The following is a 26,242-nucleotide window of genomic DNA, read 5'->3' as shown; positions in this document are numbered from 1 at the left end:
ACGCTACAACTCCAATCAAAACATAAAAAACCATGTCAAACATTTTAAGCTTTGACTTTGCAAAAGTCAACTCTGTTTGAACCTTCATCATTTCTGCAGGGTCTGAATCAGATTTTTCTTTCATCTTGGCTTGTGAATCAACTTCTTCCTCTAGTTCCTTCTTCTTTGCTTCTGAATGAAGCTCAAATACAAGGTTTTTGTAATAATCACTTGTGAGTAGTTCATCAATGAAGCTGAATTTTGTGCAATACCCACTTTCACCTAAATCAGGGTTAAGAACACACACTTATTGCCAAATAAAACATAAACCCTAACCCAATTTGACCCCTAAACCAAATATTGAAAAAATTAGGTCAAAATCGAAAATTCACTTACATTAGGGCACTTCACAAATCGACGTCCAGGATTTTTAGCAGTCCATGAAGTGATAATGTACATCCTAGCTCCACAATTATAGTTTATATAACGTTAATTTGTTGAATTTGATGAAATTGAATCCATGGGCAGAAAGAGGAACGAGTGGGAGGAGGAAGAAAAAAAAAGGGAAAGAAAGAAATAGGGGCAAAATACCAGAAAAAAGGTATATATAATCTTTTTTTGGTTTAATGGAATTCCACGGTGCAAAAAAATCTATAACTGGATGAATTACCTTGTGTATCCGGTTGCATGCGTTGGATAACCCAAAAAACGTAGTTGGTTACACTGAATAGCAAGTCGAGTAGTATGGTACATTACATAGCCTTTTTGTCATAGTTGGGTACATTCCCATGCCTTTATCCCTTGAATTAATTTCAATTTTACACATTAAGTCCCTCATTTATTTAGACATTATAATTTAGTCCTAATATTTTCATAATTGCGATTTTACTTTTCCCGGCTCATGAAACATACTTCTCTAAAAATACTAGGCTTGACATTTGATTTATACAACAATATTTAATACGCTTATATGACGCATATTGCATTTATAATAATACTGTAAAATTTGGGGTGTTACAAAAATAAAAAAACAAATCTTTTTATCCTTAAAATTCTCCCAAAATTATTATATATGTAAAATCTAGGAAAAAACCATCACAAATTCTTAACAAAAAAAAAAAAACACACACACAAACTTGGGCTACCTACTGTCTCACGAATTCAACAAACAAAGAGTTTTTTTTTATATTTTTATTTTGTTAATGTTTAATCATTATTATTTGACATTGAATTTTTATGTTATTATCATTATTATTATTAGGGAAAAATCCATAAAAAGGTAACCTTTTTACTCGAAATTTCTATTAAGGGGAACTTATTTAGGTTTCGTCTATTAAAAGGATTTCATTTCAAAAAAGTTCTCAATAAAGGTAATGTCGCTAGTTTTCGTCGTTAATCATCTGTTAAATGCCACTTTGTCGTGCCACGTCATTAAAAATTCTGACATGTCATCTGAATTGCTTAGAAAATGTTGACTTTGGTTATGACGTGTCTTAAAACTATTTTGTCCTCTAAATTACTATATAACATCTATATATATCTCATAACATATATGAAGAAACCGGCGCCGTACTTTATATATGAAGAAACCGGCGCAGCCATCGCCATGACACCGGCGCCGTCGTCTCCGCCCTGCAAACCCTTCGAAAATCACCCTCCGATTACCACCTCCATCCAACCGCCGTCGCCGTACTTTATATATGAAGAAACCGACGCAGTCATCGCCATGACACCGGCGCCTTCGTCTCTGCCCTGCAAACCCGCTTCCGCCCTACACCACCGCTACAAAATCACTGTCTAACCGTCGACTATTTTTCTTTATATACAGATCTAGTTGAATTCTTTCTTTCGTTTCCTTTTTTCAGTCCAAAGACTCGTATTAAGGGTTAGGGTTTCGATGGTGGTAGTACAAATTCGTGAACAGGAGTAGCGATTTTCCGACGATGCTCTGGCGGCGGCTGGCAGTGGTTGTGGCCGTCGCGAATAGTAGACTTTACGGTATTTAGAAAGAGAGTTTGTGATGAAGTGGAATAGGGTGGAGATGGTGATGGAGTGGTGGCTTCTAGCAATTTCCGGCGATGATCTGGCGACGGGCGGTGGTGGTAGCGGGATTCTTCAAAGGGAGGGACAGAGAAACAGAGGTGCGATTTGGATTTCATTTTGTGTGATACTGATAAAGAAATAAGGATGTCCATGTCACTTTTTTTAACATGTGGCAAACTGATGTGTTACTTAACGAATATCTGACGTTAAAAACTAATGAGATTACCTTTATTGAGAAATTTTTAGAAATATAATCCTTTTAATAGACGAAAACTAAATAGGTTCCCCTTAATAGGAATTTCGAGTAAAAAAGTTACCTTTTTATGGATTTTTCCCTTATTATTATTATTATTATTCATCTCTTCTAATTTAGCTTGTTGTCCATTATAGGTTCATTATGGCTTCTTCTTCAGCTACAAAATATAAGACCATGTTAGTTCATCTTGAACATCTTAACTCAACACATGTTAACCATCATCTATGACTTCGTGTTGTGCATGTATGGACTGTTTCGAATTAGAACAACCTGAATAAAATCAAAATATCCGAGATGGTCTTTGTTGATTAATTAGTATGCATTTTTATAAATTTTGAAAAACTTTCTACTACATCTTAATATTTGTTTTTGGGCTTTTTTCTAAACATGTTGATATTTATTTTTGGGCTTATTTTCTTTCTTTAGACACACATATAAATATATAACCCAAGAAAAAGAGGTAAAAATTAGTATTTGATTACAACTTCAGGAAATCGAAAGATTCAACTACTTTTCTTCATCTTTTTCATCATCTGACATCTTTCCTTATTTTTTTCTTTAAACTGTAAACTTTTTATTTAACTAATTATTACAAATTAATAAACAAAAGTAACGAATTTGCCAAGAAAAAAGAAGTTGAAAAGAAGGGGTTAACTGGAATTGATATTGATATGGAGTTAAGCTTCATATGTTTCTTTTATTTATTATGTAAGTTTTTATTACCTTTTTAATTTATTTTGTTGTCAATTGTAAGTTGATCATGACTTTTTCTTCTACAAAATGTTTTATTATTTTAAATTTATTTTACTCAATAAATAACTTTACTACATACTTACATATATTTTTTAAAAATTTTTTAGAATATGACATATATTTTGTTATTTTATGTTAGATGAAAAGAAAAACAACTATGGTTAATCATTATCTAACACATGTTATTATTTAGAATATTATTTTTTGTTAAAAATTTGAACCCAACATATGTTAATCATTATCTAACATATATTATCATTTTGATTCCCTTTAATATATATATTTTGAAACCACTCATCCAGTGGACGGAACATGATATAATATTGTGCGTGACCACATGTTAATCATTTTTTTTTGGTTATACCGTAAAAAAAAAACTCAAATACGCAAAAATAATACTAAACGAAAGGGTGTGTGTACTGTGTAGTTTGGATTAGAGTTTTGTGCCAGCATGGCATTCTAACAATGGAAAGTCGCCATCTCCATGTAGGATCAAAGAGCCAGCTTGACAAGTAGCCATCACCAGCTGGCATCTGAGTGGATTATCGTGTAATCCTACATTCGTATGAAGCACGTATCTCTTTAAACCTTTTATATTCTTTTCCAAGACAAGTGACTGATAGCAATGGGCGAAAATACCTTTAATTCCGAGTAATTAAAGGTAAGGGTGTAGTCGACTTTTTTTTTTTTATCGGCAAAAACTATCGGCAAACATTGGCTTATCGGATACTTTATGGCACGTGTATCGAATAGTTTTGGTAAGTTTAATCGGCTAGTTTTGACTATATATATCGGCATGTTTTGGCCGATCCATGTGAACGTTAGAAGCGTGTACTTTGTGGCCGTTTTTTTTTTGTTCTTGTGCCACTCGCCAAAAACCTAAAAAATCAATTTGGGGGTTTTCGATTTTGAGACTTGATCTACATTTTTCTTGGTTTCTATTGCCGGAATACGTGCCGATAAAACTTGCCGATGCTCCTAACGTGATATATCACCCTTTCCAGTGAGATCCGAAACCCTTTTATGGGTTTGCGGTCGTTGCCGGCCAAAAATGGTCACTTTTTACGGCCAAAACTTTGTTTGGCTTGTGCAAGGGTGTAATTGGCTATGTTTACTACTTGTTGGTTCGGTTTTCCGGCGATCCGTTTTTTAATTTCTAATATGACCTAAGTTTATTATCTACTTGTGACTATATAGAACCACCCTTGACGAGAAAGACATTTTTATGAGTTGGGGTTGAAAATATCCACTCTTTGATATTTGTAAGAAAAAAATAGTATGATACTTGCGTGTTGTAGTGGATACAATTGATATCACAAAATTATCCGATGTACACCTAATTTTTCTCCAAATGTAGCATATTTAAATCGCAATGTTATACATATGCTAAGAAGGGGTACGTTGTGTGTGTTCAATGGGTGAATTGTGTGTGTTTAAGGGGTAGAAAAATAAGGAGGGTATAAGTATAATTTCGTCATATGTAACTTTCAACATTTAGAAGAGAGACATTGACACAACTATTAAGGGGCGGGGAGGGGCGCCTGACCCCCCGAATTTTTTTTTTTTTTTGCGATGTAGGGGGTATATTGTTTTCGTGTAAAAAATTTCGATATACTCCTTTCGACCCTCATTTACCCAAAAAATAACGTTAGAGAAAAAAAAAATTTAGATCCCGACCCCCATTGAAAATAACCTAGCTTCGCCACCGAAGAGAGAGTGTTATTTTTTTTTATAAAAAAGTATAGATGATAATTAATGACGTTTGTGTGTATGCATATTAGTGAAACTCTGGAAGATGATGCTCGTTTCACATATTGTGCAACAATTACCATACAATACATATTTTATAAGATAATTTACAAGCTTCTAATACATTATATTGGTAAAATCATCAAATTTTATGATAGGAATATCGTCTTTTTGTATTAATTGCATGTATATTAATTAAATGTCTTAAAAAAATTAATATATTATTTTTGTTTAAAAAAAAAGTTTGTAAAAAAGTATATGAAAAACTGATATATAAGATTGAACAGAGCAAGACTCCTCTTTTCAGGCGTTTTCTGGTCCCACAAAAAGAAGACTAGAAAGTGGCATCAATTTTCTCACGCCCTTAATTTTTTTTTTTGTCAAAGAACGCCCCTCGAGTTACTGTTATGGACATTCCTAAAACATTTCGGGGAGTTCCGGAAAAAAAAAATGAAATTTAACGCTTTGTTCCGTTCAATCTAAAGATCTAAGGTAAAAGAAAAACCAAACATAATTAAACACTCGTCTTCTTATTTTGTTATTTATATATAAAAAAACACACACACGTTATTTTATAAAAGAACATACATACATACATAAATTCACTTCATCTCTCTTTCCTAAACACTTCCGAGACCAAACGCGGATTCTTTGGTCTCCTTTTTCTTTCTTCCCGCCGTCCATTTTCTCTCTCTAAAACAGCTTTCCAATTTTATAAAAAATCTTTTTATTCACACACTAAAACACCCACAAAAGGTATAACTTCATTTTCTTGATACTTATTTCAATGGCAATTTCAAAGATTGTTAATAGTAATAATAAAAAACAGTGTTACATATCTGTACCTTCTGAGATCATAACTTCCCTTTCATCTGCAAATTTACAATCTTTAATTGACACACCTAAAAAAACAGCTGCTGTTTCAAAGATTTCTACTTTTTCTAAAGCAAAGATCTTTATTAAAAACCCAAGAATAAGATTATGGTTTTTATTGATTTTTGTTTTTGGGTTTTTGTTTATGTTGATGAAAATATGCAAATTTGAGACTTTTGGTTCATACCCATGTGAAAAAAAAGTTGATTTTGGGTTGACTAAAAGTAGTGGTTTGAGTCAAAATTTGATGAAATTTGAAAATAAAGGTGTTGAAAAAAAGAGTGAATTTTGGGAGCAACCAAATGGGCTTGGATATAAAGGGTGTTTGGATTTTAGTGAAGAATATAAGAAATCAAGTATTGAGATATTGAAAGATAGGAGTAAGTATTTGGTGGTTGTGGTTTCTGGTGGTATGAATCAACAAAGGAATCAAATAGTTGATGCTGTTGTAATTGCTAGGATTCTTGGTGCTACTCTTGTTGTGCCTATTTTACAAGTTAATGTTATTTGGGGAGATGAAAGGTACTATTTTTTCTTCTTTTTTAATCCATCTCTATTATATTTTTTTTTGTTATATATTTGATTATGTATATGTATATTTTTGTTAACTAGTTAAGTTGTATACATTAGAACCAAAGGTTTGACTTCCCCAAGAGTGATTTGAACAAGGATCCCTCTTTGTTCAATATATTATAGGAGTTGTGTTTAAGAATGACCTTGGGAACATGTTTGTAATAGGTTGTCCGAGATTTGTGTTTTAAGGCTTGAGTTTATGAATCTTTCTTTTTTGTATTTGATTTTGTTGATATAAACTATGTGTATTGATTGGACTCTTAATTTGTGATTGCAGTGAGTTTTCTGATATATTTGATGTTGAACACTTCAAGAAAACTTTGGCTGATGATGTTAGAATTATTTCATCCTTGCCATCAAACCATTTGATGTCAAGACCAGTTGAGGAAAAACATACTCCACTTCATGTTTCCCCTCAATGGATTCGCTCTCGTTATCTCCGAAGGGTATGCAAATTCTTGCCTTTTTCTCTGTCGAAATCATTTTTCATGTGACAGTAATTTGACTTTGATCATGGCACTAATTATTAGGATATATCTATGTATAATATTGACCCCTTTATGATTAGCTACTTGGTCAACAATCGAATTTTTTAGTAGTGACAAATCCCAACTTTAAATTAAGCAAAAAGGCATCTTCTTCTTGCTAAGTTTAGATGGCCGTATATCTTTGTTTGCTTAGTTAGTCAGTGGCATAAAATGGTTTTTGTAATATTGCTTAGCTTTTGTTTGTTTATTGCAGATGAGAAGGGAAGGTGTTCTGCTTTTACGAGGTCTTGATTCTAGGCTGTCTAAGGATCTTCCTTCTGACCTACAAAAGCTCCGATGCAAGGTTGCTTTTCACGCATTGAAGTTTGCCCCACCGATCTTTGAACTAGGAAACAAACTTACTGAGAGGATGAGAAGCAAAGGGCCTTATCTTGCTCTTCATCTTAGAATGGAGAAAGACGTGTGGGTGAGAACAGGGTGCCTTCCTGGATTGAGTGCTAATTATGATCAAGTAATTTATAACGAGAGAAAAATTCGCCCTGAGCTCCTAACATCAAGATCCAACATGACATATCATGACAGAAAACTTGCTGGGCTTTGTCCTTTAAATGCTGTGGAGGTTACACGGTAAGCTTATTTAAGTATATATTCTAAAAGGCTTCCAGTTCACTGAGTTTAGATGTGTTTTGTAATTTGATTATGTAATTTTAAATAATCTTAAGTTTGACAAAGTTTGAATTGTTAAGGAATTAAAAGATAAAAATGGTCTGTCAAATAGAATTAGGCTAAAGATGCATATATGGGTAAATTTAGTTTACTTTTAGATGCGTTTTGTTGCCATTGGTCTGAAACTTATTTTACTAGTATCCAAACACTCAAAGTTGGTTAATAAGCTAGTGCAAGTCGCCATTTTTGGATAATCAGTTTCAAAACATAAATCCAAACACCTTGTTGATCGAAACTATAACTAATTGATATTTTGATTTTTTTTTTTTAGGCTCTTGAAAGCTCTACGTGCTCCCAAGAACGCAATGATCTTTTGGGCTGGTGGAAGTCCATTAGGTGGTAAAGAAGCATTGCTACCATTAATAAAGGAATTCCCTAACTTTTACAACAAAGAAGACCTTGCTTTACCTGGAGAGCTAGAACCATTTGCAAACAAAGCGTCAATTATGGCAGCACTTGATTACATTGTTTCAGAAAACAGTGATGTTTTCATGCCTTCTCATGGTGGAAACATGGGTCATGCAATTCAAGGACAGAGAGCATATGCAGGCCATAAAAAAACGATCACACCAAATAAAAGGCAAATGTTACCTTATTTCTTGAACTCATCACTTCCTGAAAAGAAATTCAACAAGATTATCTTTGATCTACACCGTGATTCCATGGGTCAGCCGATGATCAGAACCAACAAAGTTGGTCGTGATGTTACTAAGTATCCTATCCCTGAATGTATGCGCAATGATTCTATGATTCAACGAGTTTGATGAGGAGTATTTATTGCTTTTTTGGTCCAGAAACCAGAAATGAGCTGGTTTCGAACTGGGATTACAGCTTGAAGGTGAGATGGCTTTCCGGCCTTGTAACAAACAGGCATAATCAGGAAGAATGAAATAGAAGGGATATAGTCATCGTTTTGGTTCTTTGATCTCAAGGTTCTTAATTGATTAATTTATTTCTTTCACTACACCCGTTGTATCCTAGACGAGTATAAAATGTATATAAAAAGTTACTGAAAACATTGTTATACTACTTCATTTATACAATCAAACATGTCTGTATTCATCTGATTCGTTCTTTGGGACTTTGTATAATAATACATAATTTCATATTGGTTCATGTTTTCCTCGTGTTTTAAGCACAAGAAGCAAACAGTTCTGAAACAAAAGCAAGCTATTTGAAACAGTTTTTCTACAAAGTACAAAATGACACTACATTGTTTATTGCCTTTTAGTTATTCATATTTGTTTTGCTCAACGCTTTTGGCTGTCTAAAGAAGTTATGAGTAAACAGAACAAAGACAATAAAGGGGGCAAACGATCCTGGAGTAGGTCGGGCCTAGCTGGTATTCCTGTAGCTGTTTCCGAACCCTTCACTAGCTCAAGTCTTTTTTTTTTTATTAAAAAAAAAAAAAAAAACTGTACCATTATACCATTTTGAAAATGGTTAAACATTGATGAACAAAGGGTAAGTTGAGCAATACAAGTTACTAAAGTAAATTTAGAAAAAAAAGGGTAAATAGGTAAACACCTTCTGATCTCATGTACCGTCTTGGTACCCAGAGCATGCATCGTATAGAACTCATGTCTGGTAAGACACCATCCTCACACATGAATAACAGGATATGGTTTTTCCAGCTGTCTTTGGCAAGTTTTGAATCTATGAACTTAAGCCTTCATCTATAAGCTCATGTAATCCCATAATGACGACGATATCATTGGGGTTTCACCCCATTGTTTTACTAAAGTAAATTTGACAACAAAATTTTCAATTTTGGATATGTATGCACAACACAACAATAACAAAACTTCGAAAACGCAAGTCAGATTGTCCTATCAGATGCACGTCTTATATTCTCTAAACAATACATATATCATCCATAAAATAAATCATAAATTCAGTTTACATTTTGGTCTATACTGGGATTTGAAGCATGAAACCAATTGATTACTTGCAGATACATAACATGCACCTGTCATGTATATTCGTGTTTATTAAAATATAAATCTTATTATATATTTACATAGATTTGATATCTATTGGTTAGATAAGAACTGAAATAATAAAAAAAACATAACATGATGTAATTTAAATATACCCACATGGCCACATGCAGTTCATTTATTCTTGCACATCATGTACATTGGGTTTCATCAAATTTGACATATGAAAGTTAAATGATACAAATATACATCGAGTATATTTGTGCCATACCAATCTGATCTAGTGGCAATGAATCTTGTTCCGGTAAGGTCCCAAGTTCGATTCTTGCCCTAGACTAATAACACTAGCAAAAACGACACAGTTAGGCATGCGAAAACCTTCTCCATGCTTCGACACAAAGTAGCATTGTTTACAATACAAGCTACTTTGGAGATTTGAAAACAATTATCTGGGCTACGTCCGTGGTTTTGGATTTGGGTTTGACCAGCATATATCACACATACACAGTCTTGATAACAGTTCAAGTCTAAGTTCTGGTTAAAATTGGACCTATTGTTCAAAGTTCTAACACATTTTTGCATTCTAACTAGGTCAAGCTATAAGGAGCCGTTTGGTTCGTGAAATAGTGGAATTGGAATTTTTTACCTTTGAAATTGTTCTAAGTTGGTGATCATGAAGGAATTTTAAGTCGGTGATGAAGGAATTTGAAATGGAACGAATTTATTTTGTACCAATTCAACATTCCTTAAAAATTCTTCATTTGAATGAAGGAAATTTAAATGGAAAATGATTAATTCGTTTATCTAAATAGTTTAAAAATCTTTCTAATTTTAAGATGATGACAAGTGAGAATAAGTGGATTTTATATGTCAAAATATTATCTATATTATATTATAAAAAAATAACCTCTTGAAAGTTACATGAGAAAAATATAGTATAGATATTTATTAAGGGTATTTTGGATATTTTCTCATGTAACTTTCAACATGAGGTTACTTTTTTTATGATATTGTATAGATAATATTGTGACATAAAATTCACTTATTCTCTGCACTTGTCATTATCTTAAGATTAGAAAGATTTTTAAACTATTTAGTTAAACGAATTAATCATTTCCATTTAAATTTCCTTCATTCAAATGAAGAATTTTTAAAACATCTTCATTAACTCTTTACATCAATTACTTTTACATCAATTATCTACAACACTTGACGCCGCCTTTACCACAAACAATCGTCCCCACCACCATACCGTCTCCCTCACAAACACCGTCGCATTGCGCGGGTACCATGCTAGTGGTTTAAAAAGAATTTTTAGTCTAATTTTTATGAGGATATATCACTTCCCAATTTAAATAGTCTCAAAATCCATTGACTGAAGTAATTCATTGTACTTATGAAGTAAAGGTAAAAATTTCTAATTTTTGTTTCATTATATTCCACAAACCAAACGGCTCCTAAGTGTCCACGTGTATCTTGGATTTTTTGAAAAATAACCGCGTTTGTTTCATTAAATATTTTTAGAAAAAATGAAACCTGTTAAGGTAATTTCAAATTTGAAGGAATAAAATTTAAAGGTATGATTTTTGGCTTTTAAATATGTAGTTTCACTAATCGGTCAAAACAATATCTGACACTTGCAGTTGAGTTGAAATCACTTTTAATAATGGTATCAATTGGAAGGACGAAAGGTAAAGTTGTTTTTAACAAATGTGGGCAATTCAACAGAGAAAAGCCAACGAAGTTGACGCGATGACTATAAGTGAAAAAAGGTGACAAGTTTAATATATTTTTTGTAATTTTTTTTGCAAAATATGTCAAAGTGTAATTTAGCCTTTAGAAAAAAATTTGTATTCGTGTATCTGTAAACGAACCGAACGATAACGAACGAGACCTTGTTCATGTTCGTTCGTTTAATTTAACGAACGGTTCATGAAAAGATAAACGAACATAATGTTGTGTTCAAGAACGGATAAAATGGTTTTGTTCATGTTCATGAATTAATGTTCACGAACACTAATGAACGGACACAAACAAACACAATATTTATAAAATAAGTATTTTATATTTAAACCTTTTTCTTAAAAGCAGATAACTATCTAGGTATTAATAATACATATGTATATTATATGATGTAAAAGATATATTTATATTTAAACTATTTTTTAGTGTATAGTTGATTAAGTATTAATATATGTAAATGAACATAAAAGAACTATTGTTCATGAACAACGGTTCACGAACAGAAACGAACAACGTTCATGAACAGATTATCGAACGTTCATGAACATGATGAATGAACGAGAGTTTTGATCATGTTCGTTCATTACTTCATTTAACTAAACGAACAAATTTTTTGTTTCATGTTCGTTCATTTAAATAATCAAATGAACACGAACGAACTTCATGCCGAACGTTTCATGAACTGTTCGTAAACTGAGTCATTTGCAGCCCTAGGTGTATGTGTATGTGTATGTGCTAAAATTTTTTGGTAAATACTTACCACCTTTTGATGTAAAAGTCTAAACAGCATCTTGTAAAATAAATACATTGCAAAACACCCTCTTTTATAGAATTTTAAAGAAACTCACTATATAATGAAAAAATGGATAATGATCAATCCTCCTAATTGTTTAGCCTAAAAATCCTCCTAATTATTAGGATCATGACATGTGGAAAATCAGGGGGTGGGGTTAGGTAAGAGAATTAGTGGATTACATGTGTTAACAAGTGGATATATTAGGAGGATTGGTTAATGGGAAATTTGGTTTTCTCCATGATACATATAAGGGGGGAAGGAGTGGGAGTCGGCTACCACTCAGGTTCACCGACCACGATCGGCTACACCGTTTCCAGGGTTCGGGACTCGGGTAGGTAGATTTCGGATATTAGATTGGTTTGTGAAGCCGAGAGTCGTGGTGTTGATTTGAACGTTGGAACATGTGGACCCCCCCACCCCCAACAGCTACATACCCCTTTAATTTAAAAAAAAACCTTTCTCCCTATATATACATATACTACTTACATTCATTTTAACACACACACCAAACACAAATATCATTTTAACGCACAAAAAAAACCCTTTCTCCTCAAATGTCTAGTTCATCGGAATCTCGTTGTGTCGTTGTCGGATCGGATTCATGAATCCGATGGTATGTTCCTGCATAACACACTTTAGTGGATGGAAGACACGACATCTTCCAACGCGGTTCAAAACCGCCGAACCATAGAGCGCCAACACGAAATTGGTCATCAAATTTTGCTTAATGATTGGTTCGTTGATGAGCCAAAATATGATGACGCTTACTTTCGAAAGAAATTTCGAATGGAAAAAAGCATATTTTGAAAATTGTCGCCGACATCGAGGCGAATTTTCCATATTTTAGAGACGGGTTCGATGCACGTGGGAGAGACAGTTTCAAACCGCTCCAAAAAGTCGCATCGGCAGTACGCCAACTCGCAACGGTCAGTCCGCTCGACGAGTACGATGAGTACTTACACATGGCCGCGAGAACCGGCCGCGATTCTCTTGATCATTTTTGTGACGCCATCATTAAGTTGTATGGCCGTGAGTACTTACGTAGGCCTACCCAACACGACGTTGCTCGTATTTTCCAAGCTCACGAAGAGCGCCATCACATGCCGGGGATGCTTGGTAGCATCGATTGTACACATGTCGAGTGGTTAAATTGTCCAAGACACTTGAAAGGACAATATACGAGAGGCGACCATGGCGTTCCCACTATTATGTTTGAGATAACCGCTTCTCAAGACTTGTGGATTTGGCATGCTTATTTTGGTGCTCCTGGTTCAAACAACGACATCAACGTGTTGAACCAATCCGACTTGTATAACACGGAGCGAAATGGCACTGCCCCGGATAGTTCATTCGTTGTTAATGGTCGACAGTACAAACGCGGTTATTATCTAACCGACGACATCTACAACAAGTACTCGACGTTTGTTAAAGCATACCCGTATCCTACTGACCCGAAGGAGAAAAGATTCAAGAAATTACAAGAGGGGGCGAGGAAAGATGTGGAGCGTGCTTTTGGGGTTCTAAAAGGAAAATGGAAGATTCTTAGACGTACTCTCCGACCACTGATCAAAGAGAAGATTGGTCAGTATGTTTACGCGGCGTGTGTTTTGCATAACATGGTGATAAAAGGTGATGGTCGAGCTATCTCGCCGGTTCACATCATGGACCAACCGGTTCAACCGGTGTGGGACGATACCTTTTACGCGGAGTTACTAAACGAAGACATCCATCGTCGTCTTCGTTATTTTTTAAGTCTAGTGTTTTTATTTTAATGTATTTTTATTTTGTATTGTTTTTATTTTAATGTTTTTTTTAATTATGTATTGTTTTTTTTAAGTGTTATGTAATGTTTTTTTAAGTTTTTAATAAAATGTTTAGTTAAATTATTGGTGGAATAAAATAAAAAGAAAAAAAAAAGAAAATGAATTTGGGTAAGTTTAATGAATTGGGTATGTATTTCAAGTGTTTTGGGTAAGAATTGAGTTAAATTGGGTAGTGGTGAGTTGGAGGGTATTGATTGGATAAACATTTGGGTATTTTACCCAAGTCAAAAACCACTCCTTCCCCTCTAAGGTGTTTGATGAAATGCCCAAGAGAAATATATTTTCTTGGAATGCTGTTTTGTCTATATTAACAACTGTGGGTCTTTTAGATGAAGTGTTTTTGTCAATGCCTGAGACTGATCAGTGTTCGTGACTAGTACGCTTATAGATATGTTTTGGAAATGTGGAATTGTGGATGGAGATCAAATGGTTTTGGATGGGATGGATCGGCATAATGTGTTTCTCGTTTCATTATGTGTTATGAACAAAATGGTCTGGCTGAAAAGGTTGTTGATGTTTTTAAGACGATGATGGAGTTTGGATTGAACCGGATGAGGTCACTCTAGCTATCATGATAAGTGCTCTTGATGGAGTTATGATGTTTAATAAGCTGAGGAATGATAATGTCATATGCATGCGTTGGTTGATATGTATGTAAAATGAGGTAGAGCAACATTAATCATTAGTGGTTACGCAAAGTCTGTTAATGTTGACACTTCACAACGCACGTTAATATTTCTCGACTGCGTTAGGACTATCTTGGAAACTAAAAACAAGACAATGTCTTTCCAACGGATTACACTTCTGAGAATTTTCTTAGTGCATGTGCAAACCTTGCTGATTTGAAATTAGGACAACAAGCTCACACACATGTCTTAAAACATTGATTTAGATTTGAATCTGGACCCAAAACTCCAAAAGTGATATTTTTTGCTGGAAACTCTCTGATAGATATGTATGTCAAATGTGGATCAATTGAAGATGACAAGCAAGCATTTGGAAATATGGTTTATAGAAATTTGGGAATCATGGAATGAGATCATAGTAAGATGTGCTCAAAATGGTTACGAGACAGAAAGTTTTGAATTGTTTAAGGAAATGTTGGCAACTGCTGAAAAACCAGATCATATTATGATGATTGGACTGCTTTCTGCTTGTAGCCATGTTGGTTTAGTTGATGAGGGCTGTCATTATTTATCGTTAATGAGTAAAGATTATGGAAGACAGCCAGCGTCTGAGCATTACATGTGTATTGTGGATAGCCAAGAACTTAATCGACACAATGCCAATGCAACCCGATGCTGTTGTATACTTGTATGGGCATCATTGCTTGGTGAAACTTCACGGTAACATTGACCTAGGTAAGTATGTGGCGGAAAAGCTGATAGAAATTGATGGTAATAATTTGGGGTCCTTACGTTTTGCATTCACAGTATACTGCAATGGAAGTTGGGGAGACGCTAAACGTATTGAAAAGCTTATTAAGTAATGATGTGTTGATAAACAACCGGCTGAGTTGTAGTTGGATTGAAGTTTGGGGTAAAGTTCATGTGTTATTGGTGTAAGACAAAGGACAGGCTAAAAAGAAAGAAATTTATATGAGGTTTAGAACTCTTAATTAGTGGTGTAATGAAGCTGTTTGGGTACATTCCTAATGCACATGATTTGGAAGCAGATGAAGAAGAAAATTCAGATATTAACTCTTGTGAAGAACTTGAAGTACCAGTAACTGTGGAAGTTGCATAATTTTCAGATGAGTTATTAACATTTTTAGAACATTTTAACTTGTTCTTTTTTGTGATTATAACAAAAGTATACACTCGTACAATATGTATGCATATAGGTGTTGTGATAGAATTTAATTTTATCACAACGATTTATTCAGATTTGTCTGCAGTTTTAGTTCAACCATGGAAAAGCTTTACAATATCAATCAGAGTGGAGGAAAGACTGTTATAACTCAACTTGTTTTATAAACATTTTGTGATCATATTATTACACAACAACACTACCCAATCTGCCAATAGCAGGGTGCAGGGAAGGTGGGATGTAGATAGTGTATAACCCTACCCAATGGTGGGGAGAATGCTTCCAAAAAGACCTTTGGCAAGTTATGATCAGATCATTATTCTAACACCCAATTTGGCTACGTTTGACCGGAACAACTCCTCCGTTAAAGGTAAGAAACTGAGCTTTCACGTACACTTCTCAATGGAATTTAATCTTGGTGAAATTTTAGGTGCTGCAGACTTACTTATAAGCCTGATTATCAACTGTTAACCTATGGGAACATCATCATCATAAGATGCTAATCTAATGCATCCACGTACTCCTACTTTTGTGCTTTAATAATATCTCCAAATAAAACACTAATGTTTGGTCAGATCAACAGCATGTTTGCACTGTTGTAGGCTGATACGGTACAGACCAGATTTACACAACAAAAGAAAAATAATAGCCGGCAAAAGTCGGCTGTTATATTAGATAGATAGATAAATAATGAGTTGGACTTCAGCAAGCTCCACAATTGGTTTTAGTCCAGCAACTCCTAGTTCAAAGAACCTAAATAATCTCGACCCCCCTAAACATTTGGTTCATAGGCCTTCTTTAAAGACATCAGACATAACCTAACTTGACCTCCAAGTACTATTGAAAAACGACACTTTGCACCCTCCATCCTTTTAGCCTAGTTCCAGCAGATTTATATCATTGGCTTGTTTCACATGCATACAATTAGTTGGTTACTTCATAGGACTGAAATTCAAAGTGCTCTTTACCAATATACACTAATATATGTTATACCCTTGGTCTTCCGCTAGTTTGAGGAATTATAGTGTGCCAAAACACAATAATAGGTACGACATGCTATCCAACTGGACACCTATTTCGGATCTATTTTATGAGCATAAAAGACCTTAAAACTACCTGCACACCATTTAGAGTCCATATAGTAGAGCAACTACACATCTGCAGACAAAAAACAAAAAGCAACTTACATAAGCTTCTAGTCCCACTTTAGGTATTTGACGCACAATGAAATTTAAGATAACTAATTGATTCTGTTGATTCAAAAAATACCCGGAAAACAATTCTTCAAATTATCGTTGATTCAGATTGAATACCGATAATCTGGATTCTCACACTAAACACACATTGTGAATAGGGAAAAAATGAATTTTTGATTTATCATAAACCGATCATTTCCCCATGTCCAGATACATATAAATAAAGCTGCAAAATTCGAATGGGCCCTAAAATACAAGTGGGCCGAAAGTTATAACCAAAAGAAAGTAAAAAAAAACCGAAAAAACATACAAAATGGTCCAAAACTCATAGAAAAAGGCCATTTCGGGGCTCGAAGGTCAACCAAACCGCATTTGGCGTTTGCAACTTGATGCGTATCATTTCTGCGGTCGTTTTGACTGGTCACACGCCCAAAACGGAGCCTTCTAGCAAAAGTTATGCCCATTTTTGTGGTGGCCTCTTTTTGTCTTGATTTTCTAAAAACAAAAGGGCCTGGTCCTCAATGGTTGGGCTTGGGCCTGCATCAGTATTCGTAAAACTCTGCTTACATACAGATTAGGGGGGAAAGCATTCTGCGTACAGTAGTATCGAATTATAAGTAACAGATTTGAGACTAACTAATACATACCAGACTTCATACTTCTTCTATCAGACCAACACATTTAGAGGGATCACATAGAAAGACATCACTGACTATGTCACTATTCAGAAAATGACTTCGGGACGTTCTTAGGAATAGAGATATATAATATATAATTCAATTCAACAACCGATAAAAACACATATAGCTGATAAATATTACAACTTGACAACTAAAATATCTGTTAGAATATCCTACAACTATGGAATTAAATACGTGTAATATTTAAGAAATTGATAATTACTTATGTCGTTGTTCATGAAAAGGTCGAAAGTCTTGTCAAATCATCTATTCATCTGACATTCTGCTTAAATATATGATTGGCAGATCAAGTCGTATTACCTATGGATATGTTTTTTTTTTTTTGAGGTTGGTAGTTGGTGCATCTTTTCATGACTCATGTGTGAACGATAAAAGACTTGGTAAAATGTAAGTGTCAAAGTCAAGAAATTATCAAAGTCAGCGGATGCAGGGAATACTGGCCTGACTGAAGTTGTGGATATATTGTTGATGGATACGAATAAACTAAATTAAAATGAAAATCAGTACAGATCATGATTTCGAACTTTTAATTTTACTTTACTATTTTGTTGAATTGCCAATCTAGCCTAGGTCCTGGACCTAGCTATGTGTCCACTATATAGAACCGCCTCTGAGCGGATCTAGAAATACACATTCCAAATGTAACATAAACGGGTATAAGGTTCATGTTGAAGATACGCAGGAAAATTTGAGCCTTATTTGATCATTTTCTCTACAAATTTTCAGTGGTTATCCCGATATGTTAACTATATTTTAACGGCCTTAACGGGCCAATTCGTGTCTTGACAGGTTTCTTGAAAGAGTAGTTAGGGTACACGATAAGACATGAATTTTTATTGTGTAACCTTTTATCGTGTCTTGACACGAACTTTTATCGTGTCAGCTTTTCCAAAACACGAACACGACACGAGCTAAGGTCAAACATGAAACCTCTTAACTTTGTGTTGTGTTGGATTAACAAGTATTATGTCAAAATCGGCGCTTGTCTATATATACATTAATATAGCTAGAGATAATGAATTACTTACTCAAATACTTGTACAAACAAGATACATAGACAGCCATGAAACTTCTTGTTTTAACGTTCGAAATACTTGTAATGCTTTCCTTTACAACATCTGAAACCAATCCTAGTCTTACTCCCATCTCTGAAACATACAATCTCATTAACGCTACCGGAAACTTACCAATGGCAAAGCCGGGCTGCAATACCAGCTGCGGTGACTTAATTGTTCCCTACCCTTTTGGCGTCGGCCTTAACTCAAAATGTTCTATAGATAATGACTTTGCAATCTATTGCAACACTTCTTCCAAGCCACATAAAGCCTTTTTTACAGAAGATAGTCAATATGGATGGATCAAACAGATATCTGATTCTACAATCAGGATATCCAATCTAGTGGCTAGAAGATGCTACTCGCATTACCCAAATGGCAGCATAAAAATTTCAAACAGCTGGATGTACAATAATTTTTCCGCATGGCCCTCCTACACTTTCTCACAAGTTAATAGGTTCACAGTGATTGGTTGCAATGATTATGCTTGGCTGACGTTAAGATCAAAGTCTAAACAAGTGTTTACTGGTTGTATGGTGTTCTGTTCTAATGCTAGCTCGGAGAATACTTCAAGTGATCATGAGTGTTCAGGGAATGGTTGCTGTCAATCGTCCATACCCCGAGACATTAGTTACTACAGAACTTCCATAGGAAACTTGTCGCAAGTACCCAAGATGAACGACCTTTCTGTACGTTGTGCATACGCATTTGTTGGTGAGCAGAACACATTCAAGTATAATGGTTCAACGGATTTATCTGATTTTTCCTTCCACGAAAAGGTTGAGAATAATGTCCCATTAGTGCTCGATTGGGCTATTGGCAATCTGAGTTGTGCTGAAGCCAAAGCAACAGACGGTTACGCCTGCCAATCAAATAGCATATGTGTTGACTCCACAAGGGAATCTGGAGGGTACCGCTGCCAGTGTATACAAGGGTATCAAGGAAGCCCTTATCTGTCTCCTGGTTGCCAAGGTAACGTACGTACGAAGTATCTACTGTATGTTACTGCAGTTTTCCCATTTTTGTGCTCATTTTACAACAGCAAAGATATGCATATATGAGTTCATGTCCTTCAACAAGGGGACACATGACTGTATACCAAAGCAAACAGTCAATCTTCACCTTAAGTTGCTAGAACTCAAGCTACTTACTATTATTATTATTATTTTGATATTCTACTGGAATGATACCTGAAGTATGTACAATATGGCTGGTTCAATAATTCCTAAATTTCATTATTTACTCTGACCATACCCACCATTTGTAATTCTTTACTTGCATCATAGTGGCGGAGCTATGTAGTGGTAAAGGGACCAGAGGGGGGTGGGATTGGCGGGTACCAAATTGGTACATGGATGAGAAAGTTCCTTCCAATTTACCTTTGTTTTAGTTAATCCTTATATCATACGAGTATTAAGACTACTATATAATTAGAAAAGGATTATTTAAGCTGCCAAATGTCATCAAAATTTGTTTGTTTGTTTGTAAATTGTAATAGTTACATCATGTAATTTTGATGTACATCCATTGAAATACATTTGGATATTTTTCTTTCTCATATCTATCTTTGTCTTAGTTCAGCTAATTAGTTACTTTAAGTTTACTCAAATGTATCTAGTGAACTATATATTAACTCGTACTTACAAATTTGCACTATGAATCGAAAAAAGAGATTTTTTGTACTTGTATCAATATTAACGAGTTGTCTACATTTTCTTAATTTCTAGATATCAATGAGTGTGAAGATCCGGCAAAACATTCCTGTTACGGAATTTGTGTTAATACTCCCGGGAACTTCACATGCAAATGTGAAAAAGGATTTTCAGGCAATTTTATGGTTCCAAATGGATGTCAACGAAAACCATTCCGTCAAACTCTCTTATTCAAGCTAGGTACTCCTAAGATTTTTATTTTAATTTTTTTAATAATAACTTTGAGACTTAACATACAATATGACAATTTCTGCTAAACACACCCACATCAACATTCACATAATTAACTCTTGTTAGCAATTCACATGGCATATATAAGCAATTATTTAATTAGTTCTTTGGTTATATACAGAATTCCTATTATTACAATCGTTTCGAGGGATAGTTATCTATAGTCTTATTTGGTACTTAAGAAAACTCGAGGTTTATGGTTTATTATCAAATTAAAAATAAAATATATGTGCATTTTCGTTTGTCTTTCAATTCAGAAAACTCAAGTGATCGTTCTTTGCTTCTCATTATGTGTAGGTCTCGGACTTGCATTACCCACAATAGTGATTATGTTATTGATGTTGTTCTTCATAGCTAAGAGAAGGAAGATTGAAAATTTAAGACATAAGTATTATGAACAGAATGGGGGTGCACTATTGAAAGACAAACTGAAAACTAAGGGTGGTGTCGGTGTCAGTTCTATGAACATTTTCCGTTTTGAAGAGCTAAAAAAAGCAACCGAAAACTTTTCAGAAACTAAGGTTCTTGGTAAGGGTGGCAATGGTACCGTGTACAAGGGAACTCTAATAGATAAGCGTTTTGTCGCAATCAAGAAATCCCAAAGAGTGGATCAAGGACAAAGGGAGGATTTTATAAATGAAATGGTGATTCTCACACAGATTAATCACACCAACGTGGTGCAACTTTTAGGATTTTGTTTGGAAACTGATGTCCCATTGCTAGTGTATGAATTTATTTCAAATAATACCCTTCATCACCACATTCATAATAGAAAGAACGGCATAGAGAGATTATCATGGTATACTCGCTTAAGGATAGCACATGAATCGGCTGGTGCCCTTGCCTATCTTCACACAGATGCTAGAATGTCCATCATACATAGAGATGTGAAGTCGAGTAACATCTTGTTGAATGAAAATTACACGGCAAAAATTGCAGATTTTGGAGCTTCAAGGCTAGTTCCCTTAGGTCACGATGAAGTCGTTACTTTAGTGCAAGGAACGGTTGGATATTTAGATCCTGAGTATTTTCATACAGGCCAATTAACAGATAGAAGTGATGTCTATAGTTTCGGTGTGGTTCTTGCAGAACTCTTAACAGGGCAACAACCCCTCAATATGGAAAGGTGTCCTGAGGAACGAAATCTCGCGACATATTTTTTGAAGGCAACAAAGGAAAATAACTTTCTTGATATTCTTGAACAAGGCGTGGTAAAGGAAGCGACTTATGAGCAACTTAAAGCAATAAGCAACCTCGTATGTAGGTGCCTTAACCAAGTTGGTGGGAACAGGCCTAGCATGAAAGAAGTGACTATGGAGCTTGACACTTTAAGAAAGTTGGGAAAGTGTACTAATTCACTTAGCGAAGGCAATTACAACGAAACGACCAGTCTTATGATTGAAATGGAACCAACTGATCTTTATAGTATTCCGCTAATTCCTATGAGCAATACTTTCGGAGACACTTCTATCACTAGTGAAATGCAGGACATGATGCTTTCATTACAAAGTGCTCGTTAAACATATAGAAATGAGTAAGGCTTTCATTTTTGTTTTTGATACTCCGCCTATAAGAAGCAATTACAGAGATATTTGTATCGATATTTGTATCGTTTCATGTCTATTACTGATATTATATACATACACTATATTGTATTATTGTATGTATATATGTTTCAAAATTTAAAGTAATTTTTATCTTGGTTATGATTGAGTATATATTGTAATATTTATACTTGTTAAAATTGGTTCAAAAAGGTTTGAAAGTACATATAGAGAAAGTAGAAAAACCAAAAATTTTTGGGAGTAGGTATGACTTACGACGAAGACAAACCTCATTTGAGAGATGAAAACATGTCACAAAATATTTCATTAGACAAACCAAGTTATAGTTATAAAGCTGATAAAATTCCAATGAAGAGTAGTAACAAAGTCTCAATGAAATTATCATCATATCATATACCAATAACATTTAACATTTTTTGGTCAGCGTTTGTTATTGTTATTCTATAATATCACATCCCCTAAAGCAGAAACATTAGATGCACAATAATCCAATACATTACTCACATATATAGATCATGACATACCACTAGCCTGGTGGTCTATTGGTTGATGTGTCTCCAAAAGAACGAGACTTCCTGGAGGAGGTTTGATTCTTGGTTCCTTAAAAAACGATACCCTAGTTGTCACATTTGCTCATCTGCTTGGACGACTCTGGGCTCTTGATGCTAATCTGTTTTGATGACTCTAGGCTCTTGGGATTAGTCTACTCGTAAAGCGAGTACGTAGGACACCCATGATTAGAAAAATAAAATTAAAAAAACCCAAAGCGTACAATGTATTATTACATAGTTACATAACTATGTACATGACAGACCTACATCAATAACATATAATGTCTAAAACTTGATCAACAATTAAAGTACTGAGATCCTCTAAAGTTAAAAGTGAAACCAATTTAATTAGCAAAGTTGATAATCTTGACATTTGGCTTAAAATCAAAGGTTATTCTTAACTATAGAGTGTCCTCATCCAACATTAAAACATTATAAACGAGCTGCATATGTTAGTTCACTAAAAGACAAGCAGTTAGACCAAATGACAACACTTTAGTTGATCACTTGAAAAGCATGAGCAAAAGCATCCACTACAAAAGCTGTTTAAGTCAAAACACAAGCTATGAATCTGAAATTAAAACCATACTGTTGAAGTAGAATGCACGAATGAGGAATATATAACGAAGAAAAACACGAAACTATTTTTCTGTTGTAATTGAAGTTAAAAAATAACCCGAGTAAGATCATAAATCGATAACAAAATCAAAACCAATAAAAAGCATTACGTGATACTCAACATTAATTCTGCAATCATCAAGAATGTTCGGGATATATATAAGAGTGTGTTGCCAACATATCGAAAGTTATGACAGCCACTAGTAATCGTGATGTAAAAATCGCCCACTCAAGAGCTGTGAATTTGATTTTTTTTTTTTTTTTCATACTTTAAACGTCCTTATTACTATCAAATAGTGTATTGTAACTTTCCAGAACTTCTTTTGGTACATTTCATTCCACATGACACTCATACTTGTGAAACTTTCTCAAATGAAATAAAATATAAAAAGTTGAGACCAATTACAAACCTAATAATTAAGCTGCAAATTTTTTTAAAAAGTAAAGTGTGACATTACTCATTAGACATACACTGACAATGTAACTAACATAGAACTTATAAAGCATGATATAGAAATCATAATGGTTTACCATACCCATATCTCATAGGGAAGGGCCATTGCCCATTAACAAGGGGAGAGTTATCACTAATCATGAGCAGTGTCAAACTACGAACGCAGTTTAAGCACATTGCAAGAGTCATAACCTCAATTATTTCTGGTCACTGAGTCAAAACATAGTGTTCAACATTTAGCAGATGTGGTAACTAAAGCTTTATTAGGGTGGAAACACTTGGAAAAAGTTCACTTGGAGGAGAGAAGTGCATCAATTTTGCGTTCGATGTGTGCTTCATGGTCTTCAAGGCGACCTTTAACTTCACCATTCTTCCATAGGATTAGAGTCGGGACTCCCTTGAGCTTAAAGTTTGAATCCACTCTCCATGGATGGCTGGGGTTCCTCCACGTGGGTCTGTCCCCAACATAAGCCCTCAGGAGTGCTACATCATCTCCCGATGATTCTAATTTTTTGTATATAACTGGTTCAGCTCGCACACAATCTGTTGAATAGTAGACACAAGTAAACAGCATGTTAACAAGTGAAAACCCCTGTGCATTATTCATCCCAGAATGAAAGAAAACCATTTTTTGGGGTTATAAAGGAACTGGCTTCTGATTCTTTCACATTGCCAAAAATTGGGTGGGTCTGTCTGTTTGGTAAATTTTTTATTTCACATTGCAGCAAACATGATTTGATAGTCCACCGGTATTTCATCAGATGCAGACTGGAGCTTGCTTTGGATCCTCAAAACTACACTTTATACAACTTTTTTTACAATACAAGCTACCCTGGAGATTGAAAACAAGTATCTGGGCTACATCCGCAGTTTGGATTTGAGCTTGACCAACATATATCAACACATACACAGGTTTGATAACAATTGAGGTAAGTACTAGTAAAACTTAAAACTATTGTTCACACACATTTTTGTACTCAAACTAGGTGAAGATATAAGTGTGTATGTCTATCTTAAATTACTTGATAAAAGCCACTAGCTAGTTTCAACTGCAGCCCTATTCTGCATACTGCAGCCGCTTCCATAAACCTCAACTTAACGAGAAAATCACAAAACAAGGTGGTAAAAATTAGGATAAACTTACTCCCCGGGCCCTCGCACTTCATATTTTATGCAAAATTTCACAATCTTGGTCTTAAAAAAAAAATTAAGACCACAAACTAACTTGAATTATAGAGTGTTTGGCTTCTCTTATTTTGGTGGCAACTAGCTTTTAGGAGCTTATGAGAGCTTGAGTTTATGGTTCTCATAAGCTCGAGCATATGAGCATTGTTTGGCTACCAAATTTTTGGTAACTTATCACTTATGGCTTCTAAACAAGTGAAAACCCCTGCTAGGATATTCCAGTCCAGAATGACAGAAAACTTGAATTCTAATTCATTCACATTGCAACAACTTGTCTGGGTAAGTGGGTCTGTCTGTTTGGTAAAATTTTAGTTCACATTGCAAACATGATTTGATACTGGTATTTCAGGTGCAGGCTGGACTTGCTTTGAAAGTTCAAAACTATGATTTATATAGCATTTTACAAAATAAGCTACACTGGAGATTGAAAACAATAAAATTCCTAAAATTTAGATGACTTAAAATTTTAACTTCCAACTTAATTGATATAATCATTATGCTTAGTCGAGTTAGTGATTTCAGCCCTCAAACTTCCTCTTGAACCTCATTTTAAGGGGTTTAATACATTAAAGCAATAAAATATTAAAGGGTTTAAATACTAACATAACAAAACTTAAGAATTTATTATTAAAACAAAACCGGGCCAAAAACAAAGAAGCAAAACATTATTATTATGAGATCCCCCACAGGCCACAAAGGCACAAACACTATATCCAAGTCAAACAAAAACCCATATAGGTTTCAAATCAAAGATCAAAGTTGTAATTACATGATATAATTTGCAATTAGAGTACTAGCAAATATGATTAAAGACTTATCTAAAAAACTTAACATTAGGATCGCAAGGAAATAATAAATAAAAGAAAAGAAAAGATGTTAGATAGTACTAACCAGGGCACCAACTGCGATTAGTTAAGGGCTCATTATCAGCCAAAAACAATATGAGATTACTTTTGTTGTTTCCTGCTTCATTCTTAAATTTCTCAAAAACAGAGTTGAAGCTTGATAAGGTTGCGTCCAACACTTTCAAAGGCATCTTTCGTTCTTTTTTCTTACTCTTTGGCTGTGCTTTGTTTTCTGTTTTTTTTTTTTTTTATATAGGGGGAAGGAGTGGTACTTGGATTAAGTTACCCAAATTATCTTCCAATCAAAACCTTCCAACTCATACTTATTAAATTTTACCTAATTCTTACCCAAATCACTAGAAATACAATATCCAAATTTATTAAACTTACCCAATTTCCATTCTTTTTCTTTTTTTATATTAAATCATCAATTTAACTATATAAATATAAATACTAAATTCAATTAAAATTCAACATAAAAATAAATAGTTTACCACATTACAAATTAAAATTAAACATAAATAGTTCAACAAATTTAAAAATTACAAGGCCATCCGTTTTTTTTCCCGAGTGCGCGC

At 34.4% G+C, this 26,242-nt stretch overlaps 4 protein-coding genes and 1 pseudogene across 4 annotated transcripts; 4 read left to right on the top strand and 1 right to left on the bottom strand.

Moving 5' to 3' along the window:
* Positions 1-5,548: 5,548 nt before the first annotated feature.
* On the top strand, positions 5,549-8,502 carry LOC122581321 (O-fucosyltransferase 20). The gene is made up of 4 exons (XM_043753534.1): positions 5,549-6,175; positions 6,504-6,672; positions 6,968-7,341; positions 7,712-8,502. The coding sequence occupies exons 1-4, from the start codon at positions 5,568-5,570 to the stop codon at positions 8,202-8,204; spliced, it is 1,644 nt and encodes a 547-aa protein (XP_043609469.1). The 5' UTR covers positions 5,549-5,567; the 3' UTR covers positions 8,205-8,502.
* Positions 8,503-12,881: 4,379 nt separating this feature from the next.
* LOC122583385 (protein ALP1-like) lies at positions 12,882-13,691 on the top strand. The gene has a single exon (XM_043755796.1). The coding sequence runs from the start codon at positions 12,882-12,884 to the stop codon at positions 13,689-13,691; it is 810 nt and encodes a 269-aa protein (XP_043611731.1).
* Positions 13,692-14,478: 787 nt separating this feature from the next.
* On the top strand, positions 14,479-15,488 carry LOC122583384 (annotated as a pseudogene).
* A 3,023-nt stretch (positions 15,489-18,511) lies between these two features.
* Positions 18,512-21,966, top strand: LOC122580904 (wall-associated receptor kinase 2-like). Its single transcript, XM_043753051.1, has 3 exons — positions 18,512-19,475; positions 20,231-20,395; positions 20,744-21,966. The coding sequence occupies exons 1-3, from the start codon at positions 18,512-18,514 to the stop codon at positions 21,964-21,966; spliced, it is 2,352 nt and encodes a 783-aa protein (XP_043608986.1).
* Positions 21,967-23,582: 1,616 nt separating this feature from the next.
* On the bottom strand, positions 23,583-25,899 carry LOC122582254 (thioredoxin-like protein Clot). The gene is made up of 2 exons (XM_043754620.1): positions 25,711-25,899; positions 23,583-24,177 (listed from the first exon to the last, which is right to left on the bottom strand). Exons 1-2 carry the CDS (start codon positions 25,853-25,855, stop codon positions 23,924-23,926), a joined length of 399 nt encoding a protein of 132 aa, XP_043610555.1. The 5' UTR covers positions 25,856-25,899; the 3' UTR covers positions 23,583-23,923.
* Between the last annotated feature and the right edge of the window lie 343 nt (positions 25,900-26,242).

This window comes from Erigeron canadensis, chromosome 9, assembly GCF_010389155.1.
Source record: "Erigeron canadensis isolate Cc75 chromosome 9, C_canadensis_v1, whole genome shotgun sequence".
NCBI classification, from domain to species: Eukaryota; Viridiplantae; Streptophyta; class Magnoliopsida; order Asterales; family Asteraceae; genus Erigeron; species Erigeron canadensis.
This window is presented reverse-complemented; position numbering and strand designations above follow the sequence as displayed.

Bases quoted from the DNA above. Each gene is read 5' to 3' on its own strand.
- LOC122581321 (XM_043753534.1), top strand. From the start codon at position 5,568: ATGGCAATTTCAAAGATTGTTAATAGTAATAATAAAAAACAGTGTTAC. The intron at 6,176-6,503 runs GTACTATTTTTT...TTGTGATTGCAG, and splicing joins GTTATTTGGGGAGATGAAAG to TGAGTTTTCTGATATATTTG. The intron at 7,342-7,711 runs GTAAGCTTATTT...TTTTTTTTTTAG, and splicing joins AATGCTGTGGAGGTTACACG to GCTCTTGAAAGCTCTACGTG.
- LOC122583385 (XM_043755796.1), top strand. From the start codon at position 12,882: ATGGCCGCGAGAACCGGCCGCGATTCTCTTGATCATTTTTGTGACGCC.
- LOC122580904 (XM_043753051.1), top strand. From the start codon at position 18,512: ATGAAACTTCTTGTTTTAACGTTCGAAATACTTGTAATGCTTTCCTTT. The intron at 19,476-20,230 runs GTAACGTACGTA...CTTAATTTCTAG, and splicing joins TCTGTCTCCTGGTTGCCAAG to ATATCAATGAGTGTGAAGAT. The intron at 20,396-20,743 runs GTACTCCTAAGA...CATTATGTGTAG, and splicing joins AACTCTCTTATTCAAGCTAG to GTCTCGGACTTGCATTACCC.
- LOC122582254 (XM_043754620.1), bottom strand. From the start codon at position 25,855: ATGCCTTTGAAAGTGTTGGACGCAACCTTATCAAGCTTCAACTCTGTT. The intron at 24,178-25,710 runs GTTAGTACTATC...ACTATTCAACAG, and splicing joins TAATCGCAGTTGGTGCCCTG to ATTGTGTGCGAGCTGAACCA.